Source organism: Callorhinus ursinus, unplaced genomic scaffold, assembly GCF_003265705.2.
Source record: "Callorhinus ursinus isolate GAN/ISIS: 27379988/994484 unplaced genomic scaffold, GSC_fseal_2.0 scaffold23, whole genome shotgun sequence".
NCBI classification, from domain to species: Eukaryota; Metazoa; Chordata; class Mammalia; order Carnivora; family Otariidae; genus Callorhinus; species Callorhinus ursinus.
The window spans coordinates 16,911,283-16,926,356 of NW_027397085.1; the positions used below are offsets into that span (position 1 = coordinate 16,911,283).

Consider the following 15,074-nt stretch of genomic DNA (forward strand, 5'->3'; position numbering starts at 1 on the left):
TCTTAGTTCATTGATTAATTTCATAAAATAGAAATTTTTAAAAAAATAATTTGATTGATAATAGCAGTAGACTATGCTGAGTATCTTCAATGTCCTGCATGCTGAATGGGACCATTCTGCAGGGGGATTGAGTTCTTAATTCTCTTGTCTGGTTAATTCTGTATAAAAAAGAAGAGCAGAATCGGAAGGCACCCAAAGGGATATGCACACATTTGGTTATGTTTTCCAGGTGATCTGACAGTACTTTTTCAGAGAAATGAACCTGAGCAGTTATAATTACTTTCCCCAGAAATCCATATTCTTAATGATGAGACCTATGTTTGAATTTAAAAATTAACATGAAATCTAATAATGTATTGTAAGTGATGTCAACTGTCAAGTAATTAGTTTATCTATACTTTAAGATTTTTAAAAAATAAAGTTTTAGGTCACAGTAATTGATCAAGATGATTTCTTTCTTTAATGGCACTAAATAAGACAGGATTTTTTTTTAAATCTCCATTGTGAAAGCACCCAGTTAAACTTTGAGTTATTTACAGATTTAGTAGAGAAGGTGCATTTATTTGGTTGAAAGGAAATGTAGGTTAAGTGAGAAAAGACTTTTTAAGAAGGTGATTCTAGCTGTTTGTGTCTTGTGGTTGAAAGATTATTGACAGGACACTTATTTTTAACATTAAAAAAACTCAGCTTGACTGAAGCTGTTGCTTAAACTTCTAATTTCTAAGCTATCCATTTCCTTTTTTTAACCCGTTCATTTTTACAAGAATGCTAAACTCATGTAACTTTTTATAGGTGAAAAGGGATTATCGTAGGAGGAAAAAAAGCTCTTGGTAAATGTTGTAAAGTTACCCTTCTGCTTTCATAACAAGGGCAGGAAAAAGTCACGTCCACATAAGCTGTAAACTGAATGGGAACAGCTGATCTGAAGGTCCCTGTGAGTGATGCCCAACCAAAGTCTGAACTGGAAATGTGACAGCTTGCGACACACATCTCTTGAGGATGAATGAATAACGTCTGAAAACATTGCTTTCTGGTTATGTTTTATTGCTGTCCATTATTTTTACATATACTTGTTTGAACCAGCCAGTATTTTCAGATTATTCTTTCCACCTTTGAAAAATCATGACATTTTTACATGTTCTTCTCACTTGAGTTTCTTTTTTAAATTTAATAGTATAATATAACATAATAAAAATACTAGTAAGGTCATGATTTTTAAGTGCTTATAGAGAGGAAATATTTATTACAGATACAGATTTGAGTATTAGGAAGAAGGAAATTGATTCCTTCAACCCATTTAACCATTTGGGTTAATAGATTATTTCTGTGTTTTTGAAAATCTTAATTAAAGGAATCCAAATTAGCAGTTTTAAAATGATGCTTTAGAAGTAACTACCTATATTTCCTGATACTGTAATGTGCATAATGCTTATTGATGCTACTAAGACAGGAGAATTATTGAATTCTTGGCCAAGGCCAACATGGACTGTAATACATGTAGGATGCTTGTACCAAGTAGGGTAAGAGACTCCAGATGGCATTTAATTTGAGTGATTAAATCTACAGCACTTACCCTCATAAGCACATTAATCTCCCTGAGATTTGTACAGATTTCCTTTGGAACCTCATTGCTACAGTTGAGGGAGGTTTTGGTAAGGTCTCAAAGCTTTGCAAGTAGGCAGACCTGGAAGTTAAATCTTGGTTTTGTTCCTTGCTTGCTGAGTTACATTCAACTCTTTTAGCTTCAGTTTCTTTAGCATAAGATGAGCACGATAATATCCATTTTGAAAGATCAATGTAAGAGTTTGAAAGAATATATATAAAAGAGCTGTCTAATAAAAACTTTATGATAGTAGGCACTATTCCTGTTGTTACTGGTATTATTTGAGATTTAGGTCAAACTTCCTTAATGGTCTTCTTAGCTAAAATATGGTTTTTTTACCATTCAGTTATAATTTTTGCTTGACATTTTAGGTTTCCCGAATTGTTACAATGCAGTCCTTAGATAACCGTCTTTAGTACACATCTCTATATTATGAAAAAAGGCTTATATTATATTTACACAATTTTTGGTATAATTCAGATAGAAACATTTTGAACTTCCAAGTCTTTCCTTAAATTCCAGTTACAGAATTCCAGACAGAAGTGCAAAATACTTTTTCTGTTTTACTCTAAAACTGAAAACACAGCACTTTATTAATTCTTGGAATATACTAAACCATAATGTGGGATTGCTGAGGACATTTCCATTCTTTTGTACAGAATTTGCAAAGCTAAAATACCTTTTTAGACTGTTTTTAATGCAAAATAGTTTCTCAATGTTTTTGGTTACCTTTCTCTCAAGGAAAATAAGTTGATGTGAGGAGGGCAGGCCAGGAGTCTAAGCCTCAGGGCTTTCAAAAATTATGCTTTGGAGAGGTGCCTGGGTAGCTCAGTTGGTTGAGCATCCAACCCTTGATTTTGCCTCAGGATTTTGGCTCAGGTCATAATCTCATGATCGTGAGATCAAATCCCACGTTGGGCTCCATGCTCAACAGAGTCTGCTTAAGATTCTCTCTTTCCCTCTGCCTCTGCCCCACCCCACCTCTAAAATTAATAATTAAATCTTAAAAAAAAAAAAAAAGATTCTGCTGTGGAACCCTGTCACTTTATCCTCTTGTGACCTAATAATACGTATTTCACCAGGCCTTCAGAGTGAGTGCAGTGATGTTTTAAAGGAGAAAACAAAATCATTTTGATTTCCTCCTAAAATATACCACTATAAAAGTATATTTTGTTTCTCCTCTCTAATTTGGGGGCACTTTCGAGGCTTGGCATTGCTGGAAACTGCCATGCTTCAAGTGGCAAGTCTCTTGAAGTTAGGATTCAAGCATCCTTCCAAGGGACTTCAGATTTTTGTTTAGTTAATTCTAGATAGACATCTAGCATTACCAACTTAGCAAATGTGGTCATGACTTTCTTATGGAATTTATTTTGTCAATTTACTTATTAACCAACATCTCTATCATGTTTATGTTGCCTGTAAATTAATTGCTTTTCTGGGGTGCTTGTTCTTCGTTCTTCCACTGTCTGCTCCCCCTGGTGCTTTTGAATAGTCAGTGCATACATAAAGCAATATTAGAGCTTTCTGTGGCTGCTGATATTTTTTCTTCTGGGCAAGACGGGTGCTGGAATGAATATAGAATGTTCATAGGAGTGGTTAAATCCTAAAATATTTCAGCATTACAAGGATATAACTCTCAGAACAGAAATAAATGTTTAACTTTTGCTAAGAAAGAAGGTTTAGTTGGAAAAGCATTTTAATTTAATGAAGAGCAAATCACAAATAACACTTATTTTCTACATTAAAACTTACTGATATAGTCGTAAGAGAATTAAGAATTAACATGACTAAAAGAAAACCTTATGTTTTAAAAGAATCTATCTTCTGTAACTGTAGAAACTCGACTTACTGATGTTTTGAGTTTGCTGTCTCCTTTTCCGTCCACTTAATAAAAGTAGATTTGGCAAAGACTTAAGTGGTTTACGTGTAGTGCCTTAAAGTTAATATGGAGAGTTGGGAATGCTTGTTTTTATGATCACCATTAGGGAAAAAAAATACATTTTTGCTTTTATTTTAAGTAATAATAGAAAGCAGGAAATACTTTTAAATGAAAATTTTCATTTTTCATTGAAGAGTAAAGCCTTGACTTAATAAAACACTAAGCATTAAAACAAATCTTAATTTGTCTCTATTGTCATCATCGCAGTTCTTGTGTCAGTATTTAGTGGCAGTAAGCTTCAATATGCCTAACATTTAATTATCCAAAACTTATAATTTTTGTGGTTCAGTGAATTAGTCATTACTAGAGAAATCACTTTCAGTTATTACATTTTTATTTCATTATAGGGTAGTGGTGACTTTGGCCTGAGAGCATAATGAACTATGTCCTTTTTTTTTTTTTTTTAATTTCAAAAAATATGCTTGGCCAAGATAAAATAGTACTTTTCCCAATGCTATGGACAGATTAAACAAACTTTTTTCCCAAGTAACAAGGATAATAGATAATGCTATTGTTCAATTTAAGAAGATTTCCGTGATAGTCACATAGATTATAGCTGTTACTTAAGATACACATACATGGCAGATGTGAAATGTTGATAATGTCATGATTTTCAGATTATCCCTCAAGTATACAGAAGCTGATTATCTCATTTTTAGAAAGAGGCCAGCCCTTTAAAACTGCAAATAGCTAGGGTTTATTTTGTGATGGTCTAGCTCTGCTAGGGCAGTCGGGCTGTACCTGGTACTCGTGATGGCTTCATTGGCCCGACTAGTCTGAGATCTTTCTAGGAAATAGAGAGATGGGTCGCCGTTCATTTTAATATTCACACTGGTCCTAAAAGACATTTTAGGAATGCATTTCCTTTTATTCACTCTAACTGAGGATGGGGAGGGGAAATTTGCTCAAGCAACAAACAATTCTGCAGTGTTCATTAGGAAATTAGTTACATTGGATTCCCAGCTGTAGTAGTAATGGGTGTATGATTCTTTAAAAGAAAACTTTATCTTTAATGAAGGATTTTTCATTATTATTATCGTTTAATACCCTGAACTTTTGGTTATTGTTTGGCCACAGTTTGTATATGATGAGGATAAGTGATATTTACTCCTTGGCTTGATAGTGTTCACTAGCAATGCTTATGGCAGCTTTGTAGAGTGGAAAGAATAGAGTTGTTTCTTTTTTTCTTTTCTTTCTTTTCGGTCAGGCGAACTTGGTTTCAAATTTCAGCTCTGCTGCTTCTGACCTAATATTTGGGGCAACAGGCATCACCTCTCTGATTCTCAATTTCCTCATTATAAAGGGAGATAGTAAAAAGAGAAAATAAAATTGAAAGGTTGTTGAGAGCATTAAATATAATGTATGCAAAGCTCAGTTTGGTGCATAGCACATACTCAGTGCTCATTAAATTACATGTAATTTATTCTATGCCTAGGATATACTGAAAAAGAGAGATAAAGAAGAATCCTGTGTCATATACTCCTTGCAATGTAAGAACATAATATTTTTTAGAAGAAAAGCATTACCTTTCTTTTCTGCAGCAAATAAGTCTAAATTAGTGTTGCTCATACTTTGTTGTTTCTGTGTATATTGTATATGCTATATGTTGAGAGTTTTTATTTAGGGTATTTTTTAAATGCAGACATTTATCTGAGTGCTTCATCTTTTTTTTTTTTTTAAAGATTTTATTTATTTATTTGAGAGAGAGAGAATGAGAGATAGAGAGCACGAGAGGGAAGAGGGTCAGAGGGAGAAGCAGACTCCCCGCTGAGCAGGGAGCCCAATGTGGGACTCGATCCCGGGACTCCAGGATCATGACCTGAGCCGAAGGCAGTCGCTTAACCAACTGAGCCACCCAGGCGCCCTGAGTTCTTCATCTTAAGTAAGGATATTTATGAAATCATGGATTTGGTGTCCTACTTATATTTTTTTCTGATATACATTTGAAAAAATACATTAAAATTAATATGTAACAAGGTGAGAAAATATTCTTCCATATACTACCTTGAAGCATTTTTTTTACCACTCATAGGTACTGAGTATGCTTTTGAATATACTAAACCAGTAGCAAGAACAACTTTAGGAGTCACTTTTAGTCAGAAAAATATGTTTATTTTAAACAACCTATGGTTTTCTTTCTCTGCCACTAATGGGACCTCCTCACTGGAGGAGAAAAATGCCAAATTTCACCAGCAGAAATCTCCCATTCATTAGGCATTCATTCCTCAGGCAGAATGGTGTATGGATTTTTCTGGACCAGAAAAAGAACAGTAGGTGAAAACTAAGGAAATTTGAATAAAGTGTGGACTGCAGTTAATAATAATGCATCCATGTTGATTCTGCAGTTGTGACAAATGTATCATTAAATGTAGTATTAATAATAGGGGAAACTGGATATGGGGCATATGGGAACTCTCTCTCTACTTATCTTCTGTAACCAGACTGCCTGAGTTGGATTCTCCTGCTACCCTTTGCTAGATGTAATTTGGACAGCTTACCTTCTGTGCCTCAGTTCCTCATCTGTTAAATAGTTGCTATGATGATTTCATTAATTAAAAGACAGTAATTGTCTAGACAGAGTCAGGAACATAGATGTTGAGTAATGTTAAATCCTTTATTTCCATCCATAAAGGAATATCATCTTTCTTTTCTTATTTTGTGAAGTGAGGGCTAGAGAAGGTGTTTATTTGCCATCCTGATATCTATACTTCTAATGAGCTTTTTTTTTTTTTAAGATTTTATTTATTTATTTGACAGAGAGAGAGAGAGAGAACACAAGTAGGCAGGCAGGCAGGCAGAGGCAGAGGGAGAAGCAGGCTCCCCGCTGAGCAGGGAGCCCGATGTGGGGCTCGATCCCAGGACCCTGGGATCATGACCCGAGCCGAAAGCAGACGCTTAACCGACTGAGCCACCCAGGCGCCCCTCTAATGAGCTTTTAAGAGGCAGCAGTGGCCTAGTGATGTTGAAGTAAACCAAAGAATACTGTTGGAATGTTTCACTGGCTCTTCTCCCACTCAGTGACTTTTCAAGAAGTTTAACTCTATTTTCTTTGTGTAATTTTACACTAAAGCTCATCAAATTGACCTAAAGATTTATCAGAATATCTAAAACTCCCAGAGCTGTTTCTAGTTAAAACAGTAGAGAATAGAATAGCCTAACCAGTTTTTATCATAAATGAATATATCCCAGTTATTCCTGTGAATGAGACTGAAAATAACCCAGGCAGAGAATTTCTCATTAATATTTAATGTTAAGAAAATCCTGTTAAGGACATAGCCTCCCATTGCACCTCTCAACATCTTAACCATCTAGTATGTGTATAAATATTTCCTTGCTCTGTCAACTGAGAAGGCCTAAAGAAACAACACCCCAGCAGCAATGAACACACCCAGCACCCTCATCTTGGTTTCTAATGCCATTCTCCAAAGAAACCAGGATTCCTTGGAAAATATCTAATTCTAGGAGTGGGGCAGGAAATGAGGCAGGAGCATGTTGTAGTGCCAGAAAGTAAGGAAGTGCTCAAACCGAATCCCACATTGATGGGAACATATCAGAGGGACACAAGAGCGAACCGAAAGAGCTATGATTTACCAAAGCTGGAACTATTTGATCAAGAAAATAAACTGGTATTGGATTATAACCCAAAATAAAAAATAAATATCCTTGTGTTAATACTGATATAATTTGTTGAATAAATAAATAAATGGGGGAGAATGGACAAATCTCCATGCACAGAATTCCACGTAATTTATGTAGATACTCTGCTCTCAAGGAAGGAGAGCGAAACTCTCTCCTCCTGAAGTGTGGGCTATACATATTGACTTCCTTCCAAAAAGCCAATATGGAAATAGGGGAAAAAAATGACAGTGTAGTAGAGAAACCACACACACACATACACACACACGCACCCACATATATACACACACATACACACACATACACACACACACAAGCACACACACACACTGCTTCAACTAGGTCATTGAAGTCAGCATCAACCGTGATATGCCAGGTTGTAATAGTATATACCCTTGATATGCTCTGATGAAAATGGTTCTTTACATCTGTGGTCTTCCTACTGAAAACATATAACCCCACTCTAATCATGAGAAAAACATCAGATAATTCCTAGCAAAGGAACATTCTACGAAATATCTGACTAGTTCTCAGAACCGTCGAAGTTAACAAGAAAAAGGAAAATCGGAGAAACTGCCACAGGGACGAGGAGCCTAAGTTACTAAATGTAACACGAGATCATGGATAGGATCCTGGACCAGAAAAAGAACAGTAGGTGAAAACTAAGGAAATTTGAATAAAGTGTGGACTGCAGTTAATAATAATGCATCCGTGTTGATTCTGCAGTTGTGACAAATGTATCATTAAATGTAGTATTAATAATAGGGGAAACTGGATATGGGGCATATGGGAACTCTCTCTCTACTTATCTTCACAATTTTTCTGTAAATCTAAAACTTTTCCAAAATAAAAAATTTTTAAACAAATCTTAACCATCCTTTAACGTCTATTTGGAATGCTGTCTCCTCCACAAAGTTTTTTCTGTCCTCTCTTCTCCCGTGTCTCCCACCCCAGCCTCCCCTGATTGCGTGTCATGTCTTTCTCCTTTGACCTTCCACAAGACTTTATTTGTAGATCTCTTAACTCTAAATACTGTATTTTGTTTCTTTGTTTTACTGGTTTTTGTTGTATACTAGGTTGTTAGTCTTACTCATTTTTCCAGCACCCATAGCATTGGACACAAAGCCTTGTTAAGTAGGCACTCAATAAATATTGGGTGAATTGTGTGAATGGTATTATGGTCCTTGCAATGCAGCTTTAAGTGTTTTTGCCTTCAGTACCGTAGGGATCATGACTGATCAGTCTCAGGGACTTTACTCTTTTTAAGACCTAAAAGCCCTCAGGGGCGCCTGGGTGGCTCAGTCGTTAAGCCTCTGCCTTTGGCTCAGGTCATGATCCCAGGGTCCTGGGATCGAGCCCCGCGTCGGGCTCCCTGCCCCGCGGGAAGCCTGCTTCTCCCTCTCCCACTCCCCCTGCTTGTGTTCCCTCTCTCACTGTCTCTCTCTCTCTCTCTGTCAAAATAAATAAATAAAATCTTAAAAAAAAAAGACCTAAAAGCCCTCAAAGTTCTTCTTTTATGAATAATAGCTTCAATTTTACTGTTTGTCACACTCTTTGCAAGGAAGTTACTGAACATTTGGTCAAAGAACTGAAGAAATTTTCCAGTCTAATGTTGTTTGAGTCCAAATGTAAATTAATAAAATGAAAATATAATCTGTTCCTGCCTACCACACAGTTTTTGGTAGTTTTGGTGGTCTTTAGCATGATCAGTATTTGAAAGCGTTGGTACTGTTATCCTGAAGCTTTGTTTTAGAACTAAAAAAGTTAAAAGTGATCATTTGTCTAACTCATCCAGTTTGAGTTGGAAAATGAGGCCCAAACCTTGTTCAGGTCCACCCGGACAGCTAGAAATCTCATGACTTACGTAGTTCACTTTCTGGAGGGTCTCAGCATCGTTTGGGTTCATGTATGGAGCCTTTATTTTAAATCATATTCATAATTGTGGGAGGGAGATTATACTTTTTTTATTTGAATGTATTAATGGACTACAAGCCATATTTCTGATAAGCATATGGGTTTTATAACTGTTTAAATGCATAAACAGTGAGTTTTCTACCCAGCCATTAGGAGTATTGATGAGGTCTTCCATGTGGCTCGTAGCTCAAACGTAGTGTGTATCAATATATTATTTTGTATTTTGATCACATGAATTAGTACCAGATGCATAATGTTGGTTAATGTAAATGCCATTTCTCATCTTGGATTTGTAGACTCAGAGTCTGTGCATTGTGGTTGATGCCTTGCAAGAAAGGTGGTTTTTATTTTTTTCCTTGCTAAGAATCCTGATCATTTCCACTTAAGAGTCTCCGTTCAGCATAGACACTTAGGTCTCAGAAATTTTAGCATAATTTATGCTCAGATTAGTCTCATTTAAATTAAAAATCTATAGTGCACAGGCAAAGGCCATAAACTGTTCTCTCTCCTCCATACCTATTTTAGCAACAACATTCTTATATAAGTTGGTTCCAACTAAAAATGACATTTCTGCGTACTTTCTCTGTTAGCCTGGGAAAAAAGGATGTGTTTGTCGGCTTTTGCCTGTTAGGAAGTGTTCTGTGCAGTTTTACCCAGGGTGTGCTTGGGTTTCCGTCAGCATCTCTGGTCCGCTGTGCTGTAATCCCTGTCGTGGCAGCCTCTGGCTTTTATTACTGGCAAGCAGTGTGCTGTGCAGACATAGGCACCATAATAGGAAACACCTCAGCCTGTCATAAACAGGCCTAGAGAGGAGAAGGCGAAGGCTGACAGGGACGTGTCCATAGCAACAGGCAAAGATGAGCGAGGCTGCCACCGTGGAGTAAGTGCAGGCTGAGAGCTTTCTCCTCATTTCAGAAAAGAACCCAGGCTGCTTTCCACTGTTGGCATAGCATGTTTCTGTTGCTTGGTTTTTGTGTTAGACCTAAATGTGAATAAAGACATCTTAAACAATACTTTCCAAAATATTTTGAGAGAATATATCAAAGTGTTTCCCTTTTGTTTTTCTCCTTTAATTTCACCTGACATCCAGTGCAAACCCATTAGGGAGAAAGAACAGACATTTCATTGCAATAGGAAAGTATTAAAAATATATATACAAAAATCAAATAATCATGTGTTTATTTAAAGAATCATAAATTATACTGATACACAGAATTACAAAGAAAAGAGCATTTCTCAGTAAGTTGACTTTCTGTTGTTTATGTCTCTTACATCAAGTTCAGGTTTTAGAAAAGGAGTACATTCTTTGACCAAGAAAGTTTCTATTTTATGTTTGCTCAGTTTTTTTCAAGCTTCAGAAAAATAATGAACTACAGCTTTAACAATGATGGGCTTTGTCACAAGAACTCAGGAAGATAAATTTCAAATTTGGAAGGGCTTTACCACTTTTTAATAAAGAGATAAAATGCTGTCATGGATGCTTTAAATATATGTAGGTGTCATTTCATTATTTGTAAGGCAACCTTATTTCACAAAAGAGGTTAAAGACTGCAAAGAATGAAAAAGGCTGTAATTCTTTTAAAAGAGTATGCAGAAATTAGATTTAGGTGACCTGAAATTTGAACTTTATTTTTTTTTTGAAAGAGAGAGATTTGTTCAAAGGCTTTCATAGATTAGGAATTCAGTGGGTATTTGCTGATTTTTTCCTACCCCTTTTAAAATAAGCACTTGATCCTCTTGTATTTTTTTTTATTTTGAATATTTCAAGTCTGTTTCAACAATATGCTGTGATAAGAATGAAACTAATTAATATTATCTTTGGCATAAACTTTTATTTTTTTCTTTGTTTTCTTAATCATATATTCTCAGCATGGTCTTTGAGATCTCCATAAGGGTAAGTGATAATTAGGTTTCAAGAAATCCTAGGAATGTTTTACTAGAAATATCCTAATTTCTTTACTATACATCAGGAAAAGATTAGTTTTTCTCCTGGAAGATACTGTTTGGGCCTAAATCTTAATTTTTCCCTACAGTGTTAATGAGCAGTAAAATGAGGAAAGGGTACATAGTAGAACAAACAAAACAAACAGAGAGTTTACATCATTACAGATTGAAAGCAATTTGTTCTCTCAAAAGTAAAACTCAGTGGAAAGATTAATAACATTTTGCCCCTTGGCTTTATTTTCAGTGTAACATACGTAACCTTTGTTACGTATGAGCAGTCTTTGACTACAAGTGGTCAGGAAATACTGGTATATAACTTACTTTCTAATAAAAGGCATGATCCTGGTGTTCTCTCATACTTCAAACCCTAAGTCTCTAACTTAGTCCCAGAAACAGTACACTACATGCCAAAACAGTAGGTCTTATTTTTAAAGATGAAAAACTGAGGCTTAGTTAGACTTGTACCAAGATCCATGTGCCTCTTAGTAGATATAAAGGTAATTATTTTTCTGAATGTGGCTTCTCGGGGGGAGGATGGGGAAATAGAAAAACAAGTGTTTGTTCTGAGACTATGTTTTCAAAATATGTCTTAATGTAATTTTTTAATAAGTATTAGATTCCAAAATAGCAAGAACAGTTTCAGCAAAATATAATTCCTAGTGCAGCTTATTCTGCTTCCCTTGTTCTCTGTCATGTCAGGATGGGCAGACAGGACCTAGTTTCCTGACCTAGGAAGAGTGTGATGGCGAGACAGATAGCATGTTAGGTTGGGAGTGAACCTAGCAGGCAGGTAGTTAACAGGGCACAGATATCAAAGGATGGGTAACGGGGTAAGTGGGATGAGAAGACCAATTGGCAAAAGCAGATCTGAGCCCCTGAGCTGGCAAGGATTTGGAGAGGATGTGGGTACAACTGGACGGGATGAAGCTTGACTAATGGTGGGGAGTGTGGCAGCAGACGGTGTAGGATAAACTCAGGGAAGGTGTAAGCAGGTGTCAGGATTTTTAAAATGATCTGTTACTGTGAGGTTGCCTTGGAGGTCTGTTTTCTTAGCGGGGGCAAAATGGAGAAGGAAGAAAGACTCATGGATAGAGTGAGAAATGAAGATTGAAGGAAGGAAAGAAAGACATGACTTTTCGGATAGTGAGATGAGGAAGGGGAGGTATGGAAGAAGGAACAACTTCAGACCGGGCTCACCTAGATCAGGGCTTTCCTTGGCTAGAGGCAGACTGATGTGTTCATGTTCCTTCCCCCTTTCCACTGCAGGGTGAAATCTGGTTGGAATGAACCTTTGGGACACTCTTGAAGAAAAAAAGAAATCCAGACGTGTCAGGGTGAGGGTGTGAATGTTTCAAAGGGAGGACAGTCAGCTGTGGGGTTAGGGATTGGGGCAAATGACTGGAGAGGGCAGATTTACAGATGAAGTATACTGCATGAGGCTAGAGTCTTTTTTAGCATCAATAGCTGGCATCCTTTCCTTCACCTGTTGCCTCCTTGAGTCATAGCCCAGTAGCAGCATGAGTGGATTGTCACATCCAATGCTGGGCCATCCCTTAAGGAACCAGCTGCCTGGGAGTGAGGACCTGGGACAACAAAGTACAAGCTGGAACAGGGTGAAGAGAGAATGTGTCAAAATAAGTATAGATGAGCTCAGTCTAGTATACTGTAAGTCACTAGATGCCAAAAGAGTAAAGTGAAACAGAATAGCAGGTGACAGTGTGAACCTTTATCTTTAAAATTCAGCTGTTAATCTCCTAATTCCAGTGAGTTTAGCAATTCCTCTTCTGTATTACCCCACACTAGATTGTCACCTTGGATAATTGCTTCAACTTCTCTGAACCTATTTTCTCTGTAAATCAGGACTAAAATATCTATCTCAGAGGCTTGTTGTATGAATTAGATGAAAACCTATCCGAAGTGTGTGGAGCGGTACACAGACCTAATAGGCACAGAAAGTGGCCTGTCTTTAGTAGGGATGGAGATTGGAATTTTTTATAAACTTAAAAGGTGAACTTTATATGCTGCCATATAGGTAACCCAGTGCAACTTGAGCTTGAATCAACAGGTCTGGGTGAAAGAGCTCACAGAGTGTGCCTTTGAAATCCTGATACCCAGTCACGGTGATTTATGGGACCTTACTAGCTTGCATATGTGATGGCCCACTGAGTTTGTTTACTTTAGTTTTAGCTCAGTTACCTAGCACTCTGTGATAGCATATTTTTATTTACACTCTCACTGACCACTTAATTATGATTACCTTGAAAGAATATGTATGAAGGCAGCCATGAAAGAAACTTTTATTAGAGTTGTGAGGTCTCATGTAGATCTTCATTCCACCATGTCTAAAAATGGGCGCAGCACTTATGCTTCGCTTCTCCCTCGCCTTGGAAGACCTTCAAGACCCCTCCAAATGATTTTTATGATTGTGAAATACTGAGATTATGATTATTAACTAGAGTGTCAAATATCAATCATATCAGGTAACTAGGTGTCTCTTCTTGGGAAAAATAGAAACAAGAACCAAAAATAGAATCTTTAATCATGGGATGGATTTAAAATGACAATCCAGCTGCGAAAGAGAGACTGGATGAAATCACTTTGAACCTGGTTTCAGCTCATGATGCGATCTTAGTCATAGATCTGACACTAGCCATAGCAGAGGAAGAACAAATTCCCCAACCGTGTAGTTGTTCTAAGAGTTGAAAATGAGTCAATGAATAGGTGATTGATTCCTTTCCATTGTCTACTTACTCTCAGCCATTTTGCAGAGAAATCATACTTTGCCGTGCTTAATAAAAGTTGTGGGTTTTTTTTTTTTTTTCTTAAAATTCCAAATATCCTTAGAGGTAAAAGAGATTTGTGGTATCGGCCTATTTGCCTCCTTCATTTTAAGATGAGGTAACAAGGTACAGGAGAGTTGAAGTGACCTGGAACAAAATAGTACTGTGTTACTTTTGTCAAGGCTTTTCTCTTGTGGAAAATACAAATTTTTTGTTGCTAGACATAAGACCTAGGTTTTGGTCTTTATTGACATATTCACTTTTGAATGAAATTTTTAGTTTTTATTATTTGTGTTTGATCCTTAACCATTTTCTAGATCAGATACCATTTTCATGTGGCAAATATATCACTAGGAAGTTTTTTGTTGTTGTTGTGTACCATTTGTTTTAGATAATCACAATCCAGTATTTAGGCTTTCACTAAAGGATTTTTGTTTTTGCCTAGTTACAGCAGGACATGTATCTACTCCAAAGGTTTTTAGAGACAAAATGAGATTTTTATATGTATGTTTGTATTCAAGTAGATAGATAGATAGATGATAGAAAAGAAAGAAAGGCATATAGATATACAGACTGAAAATATAACTAGTCATATAAGTAAACTTGTGTGTTAACGAATAATAGAGTAGTGCATGGTCTTCTGGTCCTGTAGAGAAGTTTAGAATGCATTCAACACAGAGGACGAAAATGATTGGGAAGCATCCCAGAAAAAAGTGTTACTTAAGCTAGATCTCGAACATGGAGGATTCATATGGGTTGCTAACAAAGGAAGAGATGGCATTCCAGGGGTTAGATGAGGCAGGGTAGGATGGGGCACTATTGTGGATTTAGCTTTATTGTGTGTTTGTGGAAGTGGGCACGTAGTGGGTGTTTTGTAAGAATGGGCCAGCCTGGGACAGAAAATCTAATGCTGGGAACTGAGGCAGGTCTGAGAAATGTGGACTTGGGACCACAGTAAAGAGTACCTTCAATGCCCGACTAAGCCGTCTCCACATTATCTTCCAAGCCCTAAAGACACTTGCATTTTATTTTAAGGAAAATATTACAAGGAAAATAACAAAATAATTTTATAAAGATAAGTCTTGTGGTGGTCTAGATCATATGGAGGGGAAATAGTGAAAGCCAGAAGGGTCTGTTAGAAAATTAGGCAGGTAAGTGATGAGGGACTGATACAGGATGGGATGAGAGGAGAGTAATGGGTGAGAGGAGGACAGGATTTGGGGTGACAGGATATGGGGCAGGATTTGGGGTGACAGGA

At 36.8% G+C, this 15,074-nt stretch overlaps 1 protein-coding gene across 13 annotated transcripts in view; it reads left to right on the forward strand.

Annotated features, from left to right (window-relative positions):
* The window catches only part of PDE4D (phosphodiesterase 4D), a 1,488,864-nt gene that overhangs the window by 1,435,860 nt on the left and 37,930 nt on the right, over positions 1 to 15,074 (forward strand). Inside the window, exon 10 of one of the 13 annotated variants that reach the window (XM_073905441.1) lies at positions 870 to 4,315. The exons of the other annotated variants lie outside the window; for them this stretch is intronic. Coding sequence (XP_073761542.1) covers positions 870 to 902 — 33 coding nt within the window. The 3' untranslated portion in view covers positions 903 to 4,315. Of the gene's footprint in view, positions 1 to 869; positions 4,316 to 15,074 lie in introns of those variants that run through there. 13 annotated transcript variants of the gene reach the window in all.